This window comes from Octopus bimaculoides, chromosome 3 (genome assembly GCF_001194135.2).
Source record: "Octopus bimaculoides isolate UCB-OBI-ISO-001 chromosome 3, ASM119413v2, whole genome shotgun sequence".
Taxonomy (NCBI): Eukaryota; Metazoa; Mollusca; class Cephalopoda; order Octopoda; family Octopodidae; genus Octopus; species Octopus bimaculoides.
Window position 1 is genome coordinate 106318940 of NC_068983.1, and position 19968 is coordinate 106338907.

The 19968-nt window shown below is 34.3% G+C and overlaps 1 protein-coding gene across 1 annotated transcript in view; it reads right to left on the reverse strand.

The window, feature by feature from the left end:
• Positions 1-19968, reverse strand: part of LOC106879891 (transmembrane protein 94) — a 98902-nt gene that overhangs the window by 15112 nt on the left and 63822 nt on the right. Inside the window, exons 12-22 of the mRNA XM_052966777.1 lie at positions 19526-19539; positions 18362-18483; positions 14823-14916; positions 13892-14000; positions 12856-12958; positions 10489-10653; positions 9330-9510; positions 7162-7245; positions 4473-5048; positions 1474-1573; positions 1099-1130 (exon numbers count right to left, since the gene is read on the reverse strand). Coding sequence (XP_052822737.1) covers positions 1099-1130; positions 1474-1573; positions 4473-5048; positions 7162-7245; positions 9330-9510; positions 10489-10653; positions 12856-12958; positions 13892-14000; positions 14823-14916; positions 18362-18483; positions 19526-19539 — 1580 coding nt within the window. The remainder of the gene's footprint in view (positions 1-1098; positions 1131-1473; positions 1574-4472; positions 5049-7161; positions 7246-9329; positions 9511-10488; positions 10654-12855; positions 12959-13891; positions 14001-14822; positions 14917-18361; positions 18484-19525; positions 19540-19968) is intronic.

Here is a 19968-nt window from a genome sequence, read left to right on the forward strand (position 1 = left end):
GGGGTATGTAAATTACATGAGTAGATCGTTTCCAGAATTATTTTACAAATCTCTTTTTGTTAAAAAATTACGTACAAATGTAAACTTTCGTACGGGAAGTTGACTCATTAAATAGGTCTTTACAGAAAAAATATAATGAAGTTGACTTTTATTTATGCTAGACGGTATAATGCTTACTTTTTCTGTCTAAATTTACTAAAACCATTAAATGATTAAATACTTGTTGAAGTTTGACGTTCATACTGGTAATCACGATCCGGGCCATATTTTACATTGCTTGGAGTTTCTACCTATCGCAATAGAGCCCAGTAATTTTCTTAAATAGATCAGTTTTTCTCCACTTAGAGAGTCTAGCTTGAGTTTGCACCAGTATTGCCGCTATCAGCTTTTACTGCATCTAACGTCGACAATGACATCATCATAATTCATCCTTGTGCATGTAAACTCACTAAGTGAATATGACTTAGCATTCCTACAGAAACCTTCATTTACCTTATACAATGTCTAATGTCGTTTCACATTCATGTTGAATTATGCAGCGATCTTATTCTCTTCATAGATCACTTGTAATGTATCACTTGTAATGTATGTATTATCAGTTCTTTTGGTATAGTAGACTTTTGCTATTCTTGCTTATGTCTCCTCACAGATGTGTATATTCTAACAAGTTGCTTCTTAAATTTTGCACCTCTTGTTCAGTATAAACAGAGTTAAACTTGCAAAGCTGTTTATTTTCTCCTTTCGATTTTTAATGTTTATTTTAGCAGGTTACCAAAGGTTTTGACAAGAATAGGCAGAAAATCAGAGCTTGAGACAAGAAGACACTTTTAACCAATCAGAATTCTGTTTACATAATCAGTTTGATCGGTCACCTTCCTCTTTTGGTTGAGTAAAGTGTCATCCAAGCTGATGTTTATTGGTAATTAAACTTATTTTGCAACACTTATGCATATTTATCAGCTTTGTTTTTGTTAAGAATTATCAACAACTTTTCCTGTGCTCGTGATTTGAGAAGACATACAGAAGTATGCTAAAGATCGGACATAATCTCTTGTGGGCAAGAAATGCAAAATAAAGTTTATTATAAACAACACAAACACTTCCTAATTTAATAGTTTTCAATGTAATACCTGTTAAATAGAAATTATTTTTATTTAATGAAAATTTAATAAAATTTAATCATAAGTAAGTGAAATTATGCTAAATACAACTAAATTGAAAACCTTTTCCCCTTGGCCATATCAGCAATTCTGAAAACTTTTGGGTGTGATTTTTACACAAATAGAAGCTTTTTTTAACAATTTTTATCCCGAAAATCACCTGCGTAAATTGCACAGGTGCACAAATTACATTTGCTTTTATGGTAATCAAAAATTCACTGTTGAAGCAACTTTATATTTTGTTTTAATTAAAATTCTGAAAGAAATAAAGTTAGTAATGAGAAAAAGCAGAATGTGAAAGAAGATAACTAACTTTCTGGAGTACAATCTGTAAAAAGATTTACAAGTAAAGGCACATTGTCCACTTTTTCAAGATGGGGCCGAATATTTTCAATACCTCTTGGAAGTTGGGCCTAGAATAAAAAGAAATCTCAAATTAAAAAATAAAACCAAACAAACAGACAATATAATACTAAACAGTATAAAAGTAAACACCATTAAAAATATTAAAACAAAATAGATAAATGAAAAAAAACAACAACTTAATATTGGTTTGGGGGTGCTTCTGGTGAGATATAAGATGTTGTAACACTGGTGTCTCAGAAACCCTTGGACTAATGAAGTAAATGTGTTATGAACACTTATTTGTCATGAAGGAGAAGCTGTTCTCTAGTGGCAAACACAACAATGATTAGCATATTCATTTTCAAATCTGTCAGAATACATTAAGAATGAATATGCCAGTTACTGTTCTGAATATTACTGTTTACTGTGTGTATGAGGATTTATTATTGGTTGGCAGATATCAGCATGGATTAGTGAACAGTTTGTTCATTGAAATTCAATTTAATATGTTAAAAAGAAACGAAACCTATCAAGTAGTTAAAATTGGTGTATTAAAATTTCTGAAATCCAAAAGCTCAAAAGGTTTAATTACTATAATTAAATGAATAGCAAGAGAGCTGACAAAATCGTTAGCACATTGGACAAAATGATTCACAGTATTTTGTTAGTTTTTACGTTCTGAGTTTAAGTTTTGCCAAAGTCAATTTTGCCTTTCATCCTTTCAGAATCAATGAAATAAGCCCCAGTCAAGTACTGAGTTTGATGTAATCAACTAGCCTTAAAAATTTAAGGCCTTGTGCCTACAGAAGAAAATATTATAATCAGATGACAATATCTTATTCTAAAACAGCAATTAAAGATATTTTAGTTTTCCTTTGAAAAATGCTGAAACTTAAAACAAAAAAAACTGCTATCATCATTTAATGTCTGTCTTTCACTTAATAGCTAATAGTAAGTTTTCACTTACAAGGTTTATGTTTTCTTCAAGTAGAACTATTTGCTACATTCCGAATGCTTAAGGATATAATGGTTACCCTTACAGATTAAAGAGCCTATCCAATTCTGATAAATTATTTTAGTATTTAATACAGTCTTGAAATAATAGTAAATGACAAAAGCTAATGTAGTCATGTCACTTGTCAGAAATAACAGCCAAGTCTCACTCCAATCTCAAGAAAAGGGAAATACATTAGCTAATGTTGTCCTAGATATACTTTGTATATCTTTGAACACAGAATACTGACATATTTGTCCTGAGAGAACTTCTCGTACAGCTGCACAGTGCTAAGAATAGACATACACATATCATTAGCAGACAAGAATTGTCCAGTATAGGTGCCAGAACTGCTAGATCACATGATTTCAGCATACTGCACATCTTCAGTGATAGGTGTCCACTTAAGCTTGATCAAGGTCAATCTGGGATTTAAACAACAAAATTAAATGCTATTCCATTTTCGTTTCTGTTCCATTATCTTGCTTTAGATAAAAATATGAAATTAAAATCAGATCAGCACCACTTGGGAAAATTGTAGAACAATCTTATTTTTAGAGAATATTCCACAAATTGCAGTAAATGAATATTTAAAAAAATATTTCTATTTTTTAAATATTTCACAAATGAGGGACAGATTGACAAAATCACTAATGCCAGTGGCATGGAAAAAAAAAGCATTCAGTACACTCTGTAAAGTGGTTAGCATTAGGAAGGGCATCTAGCCAAAGTTGACATTAGATCCAAATAAAATCTTGCAGCTCACTGGATCCTGTCAAATTCTTCAACTCATGTTGACATGGAAAGTGAATGTTAAGTGATGATGATATTAAATCTTTCCTTCGTTTCTCATATTTTATATAGATTATTCCTCATGATTCTAATACATAAATCATCATCATCGTTTAATGTTCTCCTTCCATGCTAGCATGGATGGGATGGCTTCACAAGAGCTGGCCAGGCAGAAGCCTGCACCAGACTTCAGTGACTGTTTTGGCAGGGTTTTTACAGCTGGATGCCCTTCCTAACACCAACATACAACTGCATTAAATAAAACAGCTTACAAACATTTCTTTCATAACAAACGTGTTCTTTCACTAATTAACAAGCAACATGCAAAAATGAAATGACCAGATTTGAAATAGCCACTACACAACAGACATAACAAGATTGTGCCATTTTCAGAAAGTGCTTGCAAGGAATTAATTAAAGATTTTCAATATATTCTTTTTCCTTGATTTTGATGTCAGGATAATAGAACAGTAGTAATCTATCAATAAATGAATTGTCACACTCATGAAGAAAGTGCTATCATAGCAATAAACTTAAGCAATGTGTATCTAGTTTGTATTGTAATTCAGTATGTGTACATATATAGTTTACATAGAGGAGTTACAAAATTATAAGTAGCAGAACATTTTAATTAATATATGGCTGAATATTAAATGTGAATGAACTCAATTTAGATGAACACAAAGGGATATCATATCTTCTATCTTTTATCATTTATTTATGGCCATCCTGGGGCACTTCCTTGAATGGTTCTTTTTTATTATTATTTGAACAAATTAACCCCAGTACTTACCTTTTTCCCAAAACCTGGTACTTAGTCTATTGGTCTCTCTTCCCCAGATAGCTATGGTATGAGGACATAAACAAACCAACAGTGGTTGTCAAGTGGTTCAGGACAAACACAAAAACACACACATACATGTAGATATATACATGACAGGCTTCTTTCAGTTTTCATCTACTAAATCCACTCACTTGACTTTGGTTTGCCTGGGGCTATAGTGGAAAACACCTGCCTAAGATGCTGTGCCAACAGTGTGACTGAACCTGGAACTATGTGGTTGGGAACAAACTTCTTACCATACAGTCATGCCTGTAGCTATTAATACAGTAGTCCAATTTTATTTTAGAATTCATGAAAAAAAAAAAAATGGCAAAAAAAAGAGAGAGGAAATACTTGCCCGGTTATCTAGAACTCCTGGCAAGCTGAATTCTGTGTTATCAGTAACACAACTAGACGTTAGATGACTTTCAGAACAGTGGTCATCCTCACTATTATATTCGTCAGAAGATGTTGCACTGGTCTGTGAAGTCAACAGTTCACCTGAGTCATTTAAAGGGTCCCTGAGGAGACTATCTTTTTCAACATTTTCCATTTCTTTTTGAAATTCAGGATTAGTACAAAATGTGGTATCGCAGTTGGTTTGAATGGTAGAAGAACTATCATCAAATTTGACGAGGTACATGTCGAGGTTGATAACACTAGGTGCACTGAAACTTCGACCGTGCATTCCACTGCCAAGATTTTGCTTGAAGGGCAAGTTCTGCTGTTGTTGGTAATGCTTTAGTTTAGTATTCAAACCATGAGAGTCCCGCCCTATTGTATCATTTGAGACTCGACTGGAATATTTTGATGTACGATGAGATAATTCTCCCTGAGATGTCCCTGGCATGAATATTTCCTCAGATTTTAGTGGTGATGCTAAAGAAATATGACAATTCCAGCCAGCTTCTAAACCCATTTTCTCTGAAAATACCTGAAATTAAAAGTTAAAAGGAAATGACAAACCAAAGAAAAATTCAAAGAGAAATTTTGAAAAACAGAGAAAGATCCAAATTTTAGGCACTACTTTAGCAAAATAAGAGTTCTTTATTATTAATATCACGAGCTGATCGTGCGCCATCAAAAATCATGGCTAAGTATTTTATATATAAAAAGGGGACAAGAAAATGAAAAAAAAAATCAAGCGGTGTTTCAACTGTGTGCACGCGCATGCATTTATATACATTTATACATATGATAGCACAGTCTGTAACAGACGCAGTTTTCTATACTTTGTCACAGCCCGCTTCCTTCCTTTTAAGTGTGTCTGTTTATATATATAATATATGTATGTGTAGATGTGAGTGTGTCTGTAATTCTATATCTATGTATCTTATTTCTTTATTGCCCATAAGGGGCTACACATAGAGGGGACAAACAAGGACAGACAAAGGGAGTAAGTCGATTACATCGACCCCAGTGCGTAACTGGTACTTAATTTATCAACCCTGAAAGGATGAAAGGCAAAGTCGACCTCGGCAGAATTTGAACTCAGAACGTAGCGACGGGTGGAATACCGCTAAGCATTTCGCCCGGCGTGCTAACGTTTCTGCCGGCTCTATGTATCTTTCTATATAAACATATGCAAACACATATATACTCACTCTAATATATATTTTACATAAACACATTCCTCCCTTTTACACGCACACACTTATACTCACATAGAGTTGAAGTGCTGTTTGATTTTTGTTTCACTGTTGACTTTTCACTATCCCACTTCCATTGGTGGATCACCCCTTCCTTTCTCATTCATGTTGTGACGGAGAAATATACAAGAGTATTATTATAGTAGAAGATACACAATGCTCTCTTTGCCACTTCCTCTCTCTTATTGCTATTACTTTCTCTCACCCCCTCTCAGTCGTGGCTATTACTCTTACTACTTCTTCACCGAATTACTATTTTCTCTCCTCTCCTGTCACTCCTACTGTGCGATTTTGGACAAATATATATATATATATACATATATATACACACACAAAAATATATAAAAACACTGTGCTCATTATTATATGAGGAGATTCATAAAGTGACGCGGTGGCAGAATCATTAGCACACCAGATAAAATGCCTTAGTGGCATTTTGCCCAATTTTACATCTTGAGTTCAAATTCCACCACAGTTGACTTTGTTTTTTTATCCTTTCATGGTTGATGAAATAAATACCAGTTGAACACTGAGGTCAATATAATCAACTAACTCTCTCCTGCAAGATTCCAGGCCTTGTGCCTAAAGTAGAAAGGATTATTGTTATTATTACTGTAACTAAATGCACAGGCGGCTATTTGGTCGAGTTGTTTGGGAACGGTATGGGATTGCTTCACAGAGTATTCCAACTCTACATTCTGAATTCAAATCCTGCTGAAGTAAATTCTTTAAAAAAGATGGTAAACTAGCAGAATCATTAGCATGCTAGATAAAACGCTTAGTGGCATTTCTTCTGCCTTTACATTCAGAGTTCCAATACCACCAAGGTCAACTTGCCCTTCATCCTTCAAGGGTTAATAAAATAAGTACCAGTGAAGGACTGAGGTTGATATAATTGACTAGCTCCCACCTTAATTTCAGGTCTTGTGCCTTAAAGTAGAAAGTATGATTTTCATTATTATTATGCTGGGCAAAATGCTTAGTGGCATTTCATCTGTCTTTATGTTCTAAGTTCAAATTCCACTGGGGTCGACTTTGCTTTTCATCCTTTCGGGGGTCGATAAATTAAGTACCAGTCAAGTACTGGAGTCAATGTGATCGACTTTACCTATCCCCTAAAATTTCAGGCCCTGTGCCTATAGTAAAAAGGATTATTATTATTATTATTATTAAAATGTTTATTTGGCAGGTGGGTTTGCAAACTCAGAGTATTTGTTTTGGCCCATTATGTTTTGAGTTCAAATCCTACCGAAGTCAACTTCACCTTTCATCTTTTCAGGGATGATAACGTAAAGTACCAGTTAAGTAATGGCATTGACTTAATCACCCACTCCCAAATTCCCGACTTCATGCCTAAGTTAGAAACCTTCATTAAAATCTTTACTGATGGATACATACCCTACTTCTGAGTTCATTTTCATTTGAAAAATGCACAAATCTTATGAACGCAGTTTCAAGTTTATCAATCATTTGCACAAACTCCTGGAAAAGACAAAATTTAGGTATGGTCAAACATTTATATATCAATATCATTATATCACAAGTTATTTTCCTAATTGTTTTAGATTTGAAACTGAAATCATAGTCGTGGCTGATTCTGGTGTCATGTAACTGGCACCTGTGCTGGGGATATGTAAAAGCTCCTCTGCCCGTGGTATGTAAAAAGCACCTATTACACTCTTGGAGTGGTTGGTGTTAGGAAGGGCATCCAGCCATAGAAACCATGCCAAATCAGACTAGAACTTGGTGCAGTTCTCCAGCTTACCAGTTCCAGTCAAACTGTCTAATGCATGCCAGAATGGAAAGCAGACACTAAATGATGATGATTGATATACGTCAGACTGTTGATTCATCAGAAGCAACAAATTACAAGACCCAATACAATTGTAGAGAATTCTTTAATACATTATAACTGAAAGGCTCTGATTTCCAGTACTCAAAAGAAAACCAGGCTTGGTTTAGCAGTTGATGATCAGAAACAAGTAACTCTGAGAACTAAAAATTGGAGCCTTTCAGTTATAAGATATAAATTCTAAACTTGTTTATCTTCAGCCTTGTGCCAGACCAGTAAATTTTAAAATTGTATTGTAGTTCTGTAGAAATAAAACTGATTATTAGCAAAACATTAGTTAATTATTAGCACCTGAGTAATTTCAGTCTGTAAACATAGCTTTAACCCTTTACCTGTTCTGTATGTCATGTGATACACAAGACTTATTTCCCTCGCATCTATGCATTATATATAATATACATTTCCAATCTTTTTTTCAACTACCAGAGTAACTTGGGACTTACAAAAAGAAAGGTTTATATTATTCAGGACATATAAAACAAGGGATAACTAAAAGTCTGAAAACAAGTATGGATGTTTAGGACAAGCTCATGAAAATGCTTTGGACAGGCATCGGGTTTAGTTTCTGCCATATTCTAGTACTTTTTCAAGATTTTACTTTACTAAATTAGTAAAATATTAAATTAGTAAAGTAAACATAACCTTTACTAAATAGATTTGCAACAATATGCTGCTGCTGTCACTGTCATCTGACTGACTTTTCTATGCTCACATGGGCTGGACAAAAATTACTAAAACAGTATTTTATGGTTGGATGCCCTTCCTGTCATCAGCTTTTACTTATTTTCCAAGTAGGGTAGTTTTATTCCACAGGCCTTCACACAACAAAACGATCAACATTGCTAAGGTAGAGGATGTAATATTTATGGAGAATAACAAAGCATCACAACTGCTAAAATGCTTTCAAGTGGAGGACATGTGGAAACACATGCATATATGCATGCACACATCGACAGATCTGATGCTGTGGTGTTGTTTGAGAGAAAATGTTTTCATTGACATGTGTTAAAAACAATATCATCATCATCATCATCGTTTAACGTCCGCTTTCCATGCTAGCATGGGTTGGACGATTTGACTGAGGACTGGTGAAACCGGATGGCAACACCAGGCTCAAATCTAATTTGGCAGAGTTTCTACAGCTGGATGCCCTTCCTAACGCCAACCACTCAAAGAGTGTAGTGGGTGCTTTTACGTGTCACCCGCACGAAAATGGCCACGCTCGAAATGGTGTCTTTTATGTGCCACCCGCACAAGCCAGTCCAGGGGCACTGGCAACGATCTCACTCGAAAATCCTACGGGAGCCAGTCAGGCGGTATTGGCAACAGCCACGCTCAAAATGGTGCATCTCATGTGCCACCCGCACAAGAGTAAGTCCAGGGGCACTGGCAACGATCTTACTTGGCTTGCCGGGTCTTCTCACGCACAGCACAGGACAAATACTGACCCAGCAGTGAATCACAAGAACACCAGACATAAGTTTCACCCTTCTTTGGGCTTGTCAATGATGTGTGTCCTGCAGTCACAGCATAGACAAAGTCTGTCACTGCAGATATATAGCGAATGTATTATCCATTGTTTGCTATAAATTACTTCTCAAAGCCACGTAAATTTTTTTTTTAATCAATATAATGGAGAGACCCTACAAAGAATTACCCCTCTATCCTACATACCTTAAAAAGATTACCAAAGCTTTACAAAATACAGACTTACCATTCTAGCTTGATATTGCATGGCAACCATACCCATAAAAATTTGGCTGCACTGCATCTGGAAACAAGCTGGGACATTATCTTGAGGGCTTGGTCCATCATCTGTTACTAGGGAGTCTGCACTAAAGCACCAATGCTGTTTTGTCAACTTACCACTGTCTAGTTTCAGACACTCATTTCTTCTGTAAAGAAGTAAACAAAACATAAACAAATGACTAGAAAAGAGTAAATAACTTTCAGAAAGGATTTATTTTTATATCAAGCTAGCATGAAGAATTATTTTCCATTTCATCAAAAAATTTATCTTACAAGTCTATTTTTGTTTCCGTAGATTATAGAAATAATAATAATCCTTTCTACTGTAGGCACAAAGTCTGAAATTTTGGGGGAGGGAGTAAGTGGATTACATTAACCCCAGTACTAAACTGGTATTTATTTTATCAACCACGAAAAGATGAAAGGCAAAGTCGACCCTGGTGGCATTTGAACTCAGAACATGGTGACAGATGAAATGCCACTAAGCATTTCGTCTGGCATGCTAATGATTCTGCCAGCTCACTGCCTTAAATAATAGTAGGCATCATAAATGCATTTGATTTGAATAGGTGCAGGTGTGTCTGTATAGTTAAGAAGCTTGCTTTCCAACCATGCAGTCTTGGGTTCAGTCTCACTGCATGGTACATTGAGCAAATGTTTAACTATAGCCCTGGTCGAACAAAAGCCTTGTGAGTGGATTTGGTAGACTGAATTGTGTGCACGCACGTGTGTGTGTGTGTGTGTACACTCTTGTCTTGACATCATGTGATGGTGTAAATGATCATTAGTGATGTTAGCATGGAAGCAATAACATTCTCATGTCCATTAATGTTTTACAACCTTTTCAGTGCCATCATCAGAATGACCTGGTGACAGTGGCTGGTTTTTACATTATGTTTTTGTTGGTAGCACCAAAGGAACTTGACAATAATGTAACTGATAAAAATCCTCATTGCTAGATTTAAGATTGTTTAATGGTTAATTTCATAGTGTACCATTTCATGTGCTGTACAAATGGTTATATCAATATTTATTTTAAGTAAAAAAAAAACACTCTTCAAAAAACCTTAACCAACAATTTGGTTAGAGTATTAAGAATAAGATACAAACCAATATTTTCATACCTGGATGAAGGGTTTTGTATTTGGCACATAAAAGAAGAATCAGCAGGTAGTTCAATATACAGGTCTTTTAATGGTGATGTCAGTTGAGTAGTGAGTGGGCGATAAGAAAATGCTGTACAATATGAAGCTATGCTAGTTCGGTGGTAAAAATCCAACACCTTCTTTCTGTGGAGAGAGAAACAAGAAAAAAAAGAAAAAAGGCAAGTTTATAAATGGTATTTAGAAACTAACAATCATGATTTATAACACAAGCAGAAGGCTATGTGGAAGGGTGTAGTCCATTTAATTGATTCCAGGATTATTTTTTCATAGACCTCTGTGAAGATGAAAAACAAAGTTGACCTTATTGAATAGAAACAAGATTAAAGATTTTACATAAAGGCATGAAACTAGATATTTACATTTTTTTTTTATTGTAACAAGAAACTGTGTAAATTGCAAGGTTTCTCAAAAGATACTGAAATAATGCTAATGGTTACAGACTCAGGTTCATAAGAACTTATTGGTACCACAGTTTCATCTCTTACAATAATTATAATGGTTTTATTGTAACACATTTTAATTTTTTATTTTTTTGTTTAACCTTTTAACATTCATATTACTCCACCAAACGTAACGTCATTGTAGGGTTGGTGTGAGAAGCTAGATCTGGCCAGTTTGAACATAAAACTTGAAGAATATTTGGGTTGGATATGAATGGTTTAAATGCAAAAGATTTAATGACTACTTTGGTTCTATCATTATGCAATAGCTTTTAATCCAATACATGATTTCAGATCAAAGCACTTGTGAAAGAAGTACAACTAACTTCATACCAACCAACCCACCCAAGACTACCCTTACTTTGATGATACCAACTTCCTGTCTTAATGTGATCTGAATTAAAATTTTCCATCAAAATGTTTTGTTAATTCATGTTCCAAAAACCAATTTAATGATGTTAAAGTTATTTTATTAAATTCCTCATTATTTTCAAAATTAATTGAAACAAAAGCAATATATCTCAACAGAAATAAGTAACAAAAGAGTTAAAGGTATCAAAAAATTTTTATCAACTCTTTAATGATGATGATCATCATCGTCATCATTTAACATCTGCTGGCATGGATTAGATGGTTTGACTGGAACTGGTAAGCTGGATAGCTGCACCAAGTTCCAGTCTGATTTGGCATGGTTTCTATGGCTGGATGCCCTTCCTAATGCCAACCACTCCAAGAGTGTAATGGGTGCTTTTTGCATGCCACTGGCAATGGCCATGACTACAATTTCACTTGGCTTGATAAGTCTTCTCAAGCACAACATATCACCAAAGGTCTCGGGTCACTTGTCACCTCCTTGAGGCCCAACATTTGAAGATCGTGCTTCAATGCCTCGTTCCTCACTTCTATGAGGCCCAACATTTGAACTCTTTAATGATGAATGGTAAAAATAAACTTGGATCTAAATTTAACTGAAAACAGCTGTAAAGCTTCTTGTCCAGCTTGTAACTCATCTGCTTTAACTTTAGTTACAAAAACCAGAACAACAACGATTTCTAACATTGGCACAAGGCTGCAAACTTTGTGTGAGGGTATAGTTGACCCCAATACTTGACAGGTACTTACCTTATCAACCCCTGGGGAGTGAAAAGCAAAGCTGACCCTGGCAGAATTTGAACTTGGAACATAAAAGGATGTAACTAAATACAAGGTATTCAGTTCAGCACTACCATTGCTACCACTTCACAGACCTTCATATATAAATATTAAAAACAAAGAAAAACTCATTGTAGTTCAGTGTAGGAGGCTTTCAAATCTATAAACCATTCATTTTATTTAAGGATTAATCCATTTCAGAAATCACTGCAGCATGTATCAACTGCTGGGACCTTCCAATTTAAAATTCTTATAATCTCAGCTGGGTTCAATAAATCTTTATATAAGATTTCTTTTAACAATGTATAAAGGCACAATATTTTTTTGTTTTAACCCTGTGCTAGATCTGATTAAGCAAATGTATAATTAAAAACATTCAAGTCATGACCATCCATCTTTTTAGGGCATTGTGCATCTAGAACTGCATTGTCCAATGCGTCTTTCTTTTTTTTTTTTGAGGTGCTAGGGTGTAAATTGAGATTTGGTTGCTATTTCTAGCACAGGTCAAGAGACCATTTAGAGGATGCTACATTGGTCTGATAGACACTATATTTTTAGAGAGTTGAAAACAAGTTCTATTGCTTACAATCTTCGCAAAAAGAACAGGTAACATAAGTAAAGCGAAATAAAATTAAAAAATACAGGCATGAAATTGCTGTGAGTTTAGCTGACATTTTTTGGTGTTTTATACTTTTATGGAACAAACATGAAAATTAGAGACATGGAAACTTGCCTATCAGAATCAGTAAGAGTACACAAATCTTTTCCATTCCAGAAATCAGTGCAGCAGTCTAGTATCAAATCGGCTGTACCTTGACATAAAAGCTGGAACATACCTATTAAAGAAAAATACAGCTCACATTTAGGAGAAACCAACTGTTTTTATTAAACAATATGAACAAGGAGTTTTTAATTATGTGGTTGGAACTTACAGTAGAGAATGTATTGGAAGAGAGAAAGAGAACAAGTTAGATGTTTGTATATATGAGTGTGTGACTATCATCATCATTTAATGATCCCTCTCCATGCTTGTGTGAGTCAGACAAAATTTGTTGAGGCAAATTTTCTATGGCCGAATGCCCTCACTTATTTCCTAGCAAGGTAACATTTTCCCACAGCTATGGAAAACTGGAAATGAACGAGCTCAATTGTATGACAATGATGCTCATTTACAACTATTATTACGTGATATCTAGACAAGTGTACACACACAAGCATATATGTGTGTGTGTGTGATATATTTCTTTCAGTTTCTGGGTATCATATCCATTCACATGGCTTTAATCGGCCTGGAGTTATAATAGAAAACACTTATCCGATATGCCATACAGTGGGGCTGAACCCGAGACCACATGATTGGAAAACAAGATTCTTAACCACACAACCATACCTGCACTTTGTGAATGGATGTGTGGTTAAGAAGTTTGTTTCATAATCCCACAGTGAAGCATCTTATACTGTCTTCTGCCAGTGCCTCAGATTGATCCAAACCTTGTGAGTGAAAGACAGGGTAGATAGAAAGTATGTAGAAGCTTATCTGATAATCTATAATCTACTGTTTGAGGACCCAACATTGTCACATAGTTTCACACTGAGCTTGGCCAAGAAAGAACATTAATGACACAATTATGATGAGTAGGTAGTTATGTTGATTGAAAAACTGGAACACTAATTTATCAAAATCAAGTTCATCATCTACCATCATTACCTTAACAGACATTTGCAAATACATTTTATCTGTAGGAGAGCAAGAAAAAAAAAAAAATTACCAGAATTTTTTTCTTTCACAACAATTGAGACCATATTTGGCATTGGAATTTTATGATGTACATTTGATCGAGCTCTCTGCAGCCTCTCTTTAGCAGCTCTCTCTTCAAGCTGAAAATAAATTCCAAAGAAAATAGGAGTAACTTTATTCTGGCTTTTATTGTCATAGTGAATACAAATATCAATTTACAGGATTAAAAAAAATTGAATATGCACAAAACTTTTATAATTCGGATAATTAACAATTACTATGCGACAAAGAAAACAGTTAAGATTTTGATTTTTTTAAGGTTTAGCCTAGTAACATTCAAGATCTTTGGCGTGTTTTTGAGACTGGTGAGATCAAATCGTTTTTTTTTTATTGATCATGAAGATCTATAGGTTAAAACCTGCAGGAAAAATGTGGGTGGGGAGAGAATTCTGAGGAGGAAGGGTCGGCTGAAGTGGTTACTATGGAGTTTAATAGCTGATACAGAGAGAAAGGATGTTGTGTGGGTCTGGGTGGAAGAGGTAAATAACAAGCTTGTTATTTATAATCATTAGTACCATGTTGGTCTCAGAGGGTTGTGAATGCTATGGGCACAGCCCTTTCTTCTTGACTAAACCATTAAAAAACAATGACTGCTGTGTTATTCAGATGTGTTTCTACTAGTCTCATCTAATGAGCATAATTAAAAATGGTAAATTAGGGTGAGCTGGCAGAATTGTTAGCATACTGGGCAAAATGCTGCTAAACATTTTGCCCAACTTCATGTTCCGAGTTCAAATTTTGCTAAGGTTGACTTTGTCTTTCATCGTTTCGGGGTTGATAAAATACCAGTTGAGCTCTGGGGTCAATGTAATCAATAAAATGGTAAACTGAGAAATGTAAGTTTGAATTAAATAACAGAGAATAGTAATTAAAATGGTTTAGAAGTAGGAAAAAATACTCACCACCTGTCTATAGACACCAATAATCTGCTTTTTAGAAAATATATCAAGGGCATTGTTGGAGAACCCAATCTGTCTTGCTAACTCACATAAGCATCTATTAAAAGAGGAAGTATTTAAAATAATACTGAATATGAAAACAATTTCATTCAATGAAGGAATTAGTAAACACCACCAAATCCCAACCTTCTTTCTGGTTTCTATACTGGTGCAGGCATGGCTGTGTGGTTAAGAACTTTGCAGAGACACGAGATTGCAGGTTTGATACCAAAACATGGTACTTTTTCACGAAATTCTATTAAACTCTCAAGTCAACTAATGACTTACAAAAGAAATTTATAGATGGAAAGTGTATCAAAACTGACTACACACGCACACTAGCATGCTTTCTTGCATACTAACATGCAGAGTATTGTAGGAGCTTCACTTCAAATCTATTCATCCAAATGATGACCTGCCACTAGGTGGTTTTTCCTAGTGTACATCCTATACTAATTAAATATATGCATATATATATATATATATATATATATATATATATATACACACACACACACAAACAAACACATGTAAAAAGCACCCATTACACTCTTAGAGTGGTTGGCATTAGGAAGGGCATCCAACCATAGAAACCATGCCAGATCAGACTGGAACCTGATGCATGGGTAGGAAGATATATATATACTCTACACATACACCTATCTTTAAGTAAGAATGATTCCTTAATCATCATTAACTACATTTAGTTAGTTGTTGTTACAAATTTATTTTTACTAAGTAACTCAGTATACTGCCAGAAAACAACTCTTACTTTCCACTTCATTCCTTCATTCTTATTGTCTTTATCTACTTAAAACACACTTGCTCTGACTGTTTTACTTTGTCTTCCCTTGGATAACTTTCCTCTCACTCTTTCACACACATACATATACACAAAGACAGCTTCTCTTTCTTACAAACTGTTTTATCAAGTGGAAAATGAAATGCATGTGATAGAAGGGAACTGAGAGAGAAGTAGTCGAATTGATGTGCAGTGGAAGGAAGGGTTTGGAGTGTTGTAAGAGTTAACCAGTTGTTTTGCCTTTCAGAAAAGTTCAAGAACAAACAACAAATCATTTTAATAATATGAAATATACATGTGTACATCTTCTGTCATATATTTCACTGAAGAATGAAAGAATCAGTGATAAAAACTAGTACACTTTGAACACAGGCCTTTGCAATGTTATTCTGTGTTAAGTTATAGACACTCACTTGTCATTCTTGTTTTCATAAGTTAAATTAAACCAGTAAACCATTGCAAATCTGGGATCTTTCTTAAAACGGGGGCCACATTTTTCATTAACGAAACACTTTGAAACTTGGAACACTGGTAGAATGTGTCATATAAAACATCTTTTTCTCTTAGTCTTCTTAAAAAAAAAAAGAAATCCATAAATTATTCCATGTTAAAGTTGTCGTATTTCTGTAATTTCAACCAATCACTGACGTCCATTCAGCCGATATACATTAAGTGCCGACTACATAAACAAACGATTCTTCGTTTTATTTGCTTTTTTCATATTAAATTTGCTTTAACCCTAACCCTAACCCTAGGGTTCGGGTTAGGGTTAGAGTTAGGGTTAAAGCAAATTTAATATGAAAAAAGCAAATAAAACGAAGAATCGTTTGTTTATGTAGTCGGCACTTAATGTATATCGGCTGAATGGACGTCAGTGATTGGTTGAAATTATCGAAATAAGACAATTTTTTACATGAAATAAATTCGAATACAAAAATATTTTTCTGTTCTATAACACAAAATAGATAAGTATACGAAGTTTGAAAGTCTTTCGGTACCACAAACACTACGTAAAACATTAATGAAAAATGTGGCCCCCGTTTTAAAAAAGATCCCAAATCTGTAACTCAATGATATAAAATATATAAATTCATAATATACAAATATATCATTTAATATTGGTTTCACAATTTTGGCACAAGGCCAGCAAGTGTAACAGATAGGTAAGTTGATTACATTGACCCCAGTCCTCAACTGGTACTTATGTTATCAACCCTGAAAGGTTGAGAAGCAAAGTCAACCTCAGTGGAATTTGAACTCAGAATGTAAAGACAGATAAACTGCTGCCAAGCATCTGCCTAGTGGGCTAACAATTCGGCCAGCTTGTTACCTTAATATATCATTTAATATTCGTAGATATTTTTTGTAAGGTAGCAAGCTCGTAGAATCATTACTGTGCCAGGCAAAATGCTTAGCAGCATTTCATCTGTCTTCATGTTTTGAGTTCAGATTCTGCTGAGACAGACTTTGCCTCTCATTCTTTTGACTTGATAAAATAAGTACCGGTTGAACATGGGAGTTGATGTAATCGACTTAGCCACTTCCCTGAAATTGCTGGCCTTGTGCCAAAATTTGAAACCAATATTAGTAGATATTTTGAGAAGCCACAATTTTATTAACCATATGGATTTTTAACCATATTAAACATGGTTTTTTTAGTTTTCACAAGTATTCAAAGTTGCTTAATCTCATGGCTCAGCCTTGATCAAGCAGAATGATGGTCAAAGTTATTGCAGCGATGATGAACCAGTCACTTTATATCTAGTATTGCATTGGCCAATGAAACCTTTCAATTTTAAGATTTGTGAGTGATTTAGCCGATATTTCTATCAGGTCAAGCAACTTTGTAGAAGTTCCCTCATTATTCACAGCTATCAGACTATTGTACCTGCAGCCATTGCATCACCATCAGCAGCATTATCATCATCGTCAGCATCATTACCATCATTGTTGTTTTAGCATCCACTTTTTCATGTTTACATGGATCGGACAAATTGTTGAGGTAGATATTCCATGGCTGGATTATCTTTCCCGTCACCAACCCTTATGTGTTTCTAACAAAAAAAGGTAAGATTTCCCTTTGGTCAGACATATATTCACGAAATATTGGAAACAAAGGACACCGTTTGCACAACGGTGATGCTTGCTTACAACTATCATATAATGGGGGAAAAAAAAAAAAAAAAAAAAAAGAAAAACAGACACAGACACACAACAGCTTTCTTTCAGTTTCCCCACCATAAAATCCACTCACAAGGCTTTGGTCAGTCAGTGACTATTGTAGAAGCACCAGCCCGAGGTCTGAACCCAAAACCATGTGGTTGGGAAGTAAACCACACAACCATGAGCTGTACCTATGAGCAGTATATTCATTGTAAATACAGTTGCTATTGCATCTGAATAATGGATAAAATCTCTGCATGAAATTTATAAATAAACATTTATACGCTATTGATAATTGATTAACCCTTTAGCATTCAGGTTACTGTCAAATATAATGCTTATTTATTCACATTGTTTTGATTTAATCTGCATTGTGTCACATCTTTGAGATTTTGATGTGATTGTTTGTATGTGTAGAATGACATAGCAGGGAAGGTGTGAGAAGTGAGATCTGGCTGGTTTGAACATAAAACAATATTTTAGCCAGATATGGCCAGTTTAAATGCTAAAGGGTTAATGAAGATTAAACAACACCTACCTTCTATTTAGTACTGCAACAGTGCCCTCATTTTCCAGAGCAGCAGTTGCTACATGGTCAGTGAACTGAGAATACCAAGTAGCAATACTTGTATTACAGGTGTTAGCTAAGATATTTAATCCCTAATAAGAGATCAATATGAAATAAGAAAAAAAATAAAATAAAATGAATAAATATTTCTTTAAATAATTACAGTAATTTTCAGGACAAAATAATTTTACATTTCTTAACCAGAACACTAATATGAAATTTAATTCTATAAAGAATAGAAAGTTTAGAAAGGTATAACAATGCACTATAGAACAAAAAATGGACTATATACCTGTTGTAACTTGGTTATCTATAGTCCGATGATATTTCGGAATTACAATTCCTTCTTCAGATCTTATTTGCTGGAATCTCTGCTATAAACTGTTTATAGCAGAGACTCCAGCAAATAAGATCTGAAGAAGGAATTGTAATTCCGAAATATCATCGGACTATAGATAACCAAGTTACAACAGGTATATAGTCCATTTTTTGTTCTATAGTGCATTGTTATACCTTTCTAAACTTTTTATTCTTTACAAACAATACACAATGCTTCAAGCGAACTACAATACTCTCTTAATTCTATAAACCATAAGGTCCTCTAGCATTTTCTAGCTCTTGGGTTGCTTGTGACCTTATCTCATATATGAAGTAAATGTTTAGAAGACTTCAGGATGTATTAATTTCATCACATAATACAGGGACAAATCTTTATAGGAGACAAGAGTAGGATATACTGAATGGATTTCAGGTAATTACTGACCAAAGGGATGTAAAGAAAAAAAAAAAACTTCATTGACAAGATTTGAAGCCTGAATAACAAGATTTCTGACTAGATACAGTAAAACATCACACAAACTATTCCATTACTTTGATCGTCCCTTTATTTCATTATTATTCTAAATATTAGTTGTCTTTATGTGACTTTGACACAAAAAACCCCAACAAAATTCATCAGGAATTTATGCTGATCAGCCACTTTTTTTATACATAGGTCCATAGCATTATGACATTGGCCGTTCTTTTTCTGGCTTTGCCCTTCAAACTAATGACAATAGCTTCTCTTACACATAGTCGAAATGAAGATACAGTAGTCATTCAATACCACCAACATTTAAAGTTTGTTTATCTCACCCAAAATGATTGTTCTAGACATATTTTTAAACAAATTCTAAATTAAGAACTATTTCTTTCAAGATACTTATAAATATTCAGAGCTATCTTTTTTCTAAGAATTTATACATTCATCACGAATAATAAATTTAAGATGTTACTTTCTTTTTAGAATTAAAAAGAAATTAATCTTGAACAATGGTAGACAATTTACCACATTAACTTGAGAACAATGCAGTTTCAAAAACAATGTTAACCTCCTTTCCAATTTTCAATCTAAAAATCAGTAATATTTTATCCTATTGTTTTTCTTTTACACTCAGAGATGAGTAGAGAACTGTGTACTGTTTAAGAGTATAATGCTATGGCTTTGGTAAAGTATGAGTTCCAGATCATATAGGGAGTTGTACAACTATTTAACTGAACAGTGATTCTCAAAAAAAAAAAAAAAAAAAAAAAAAAAA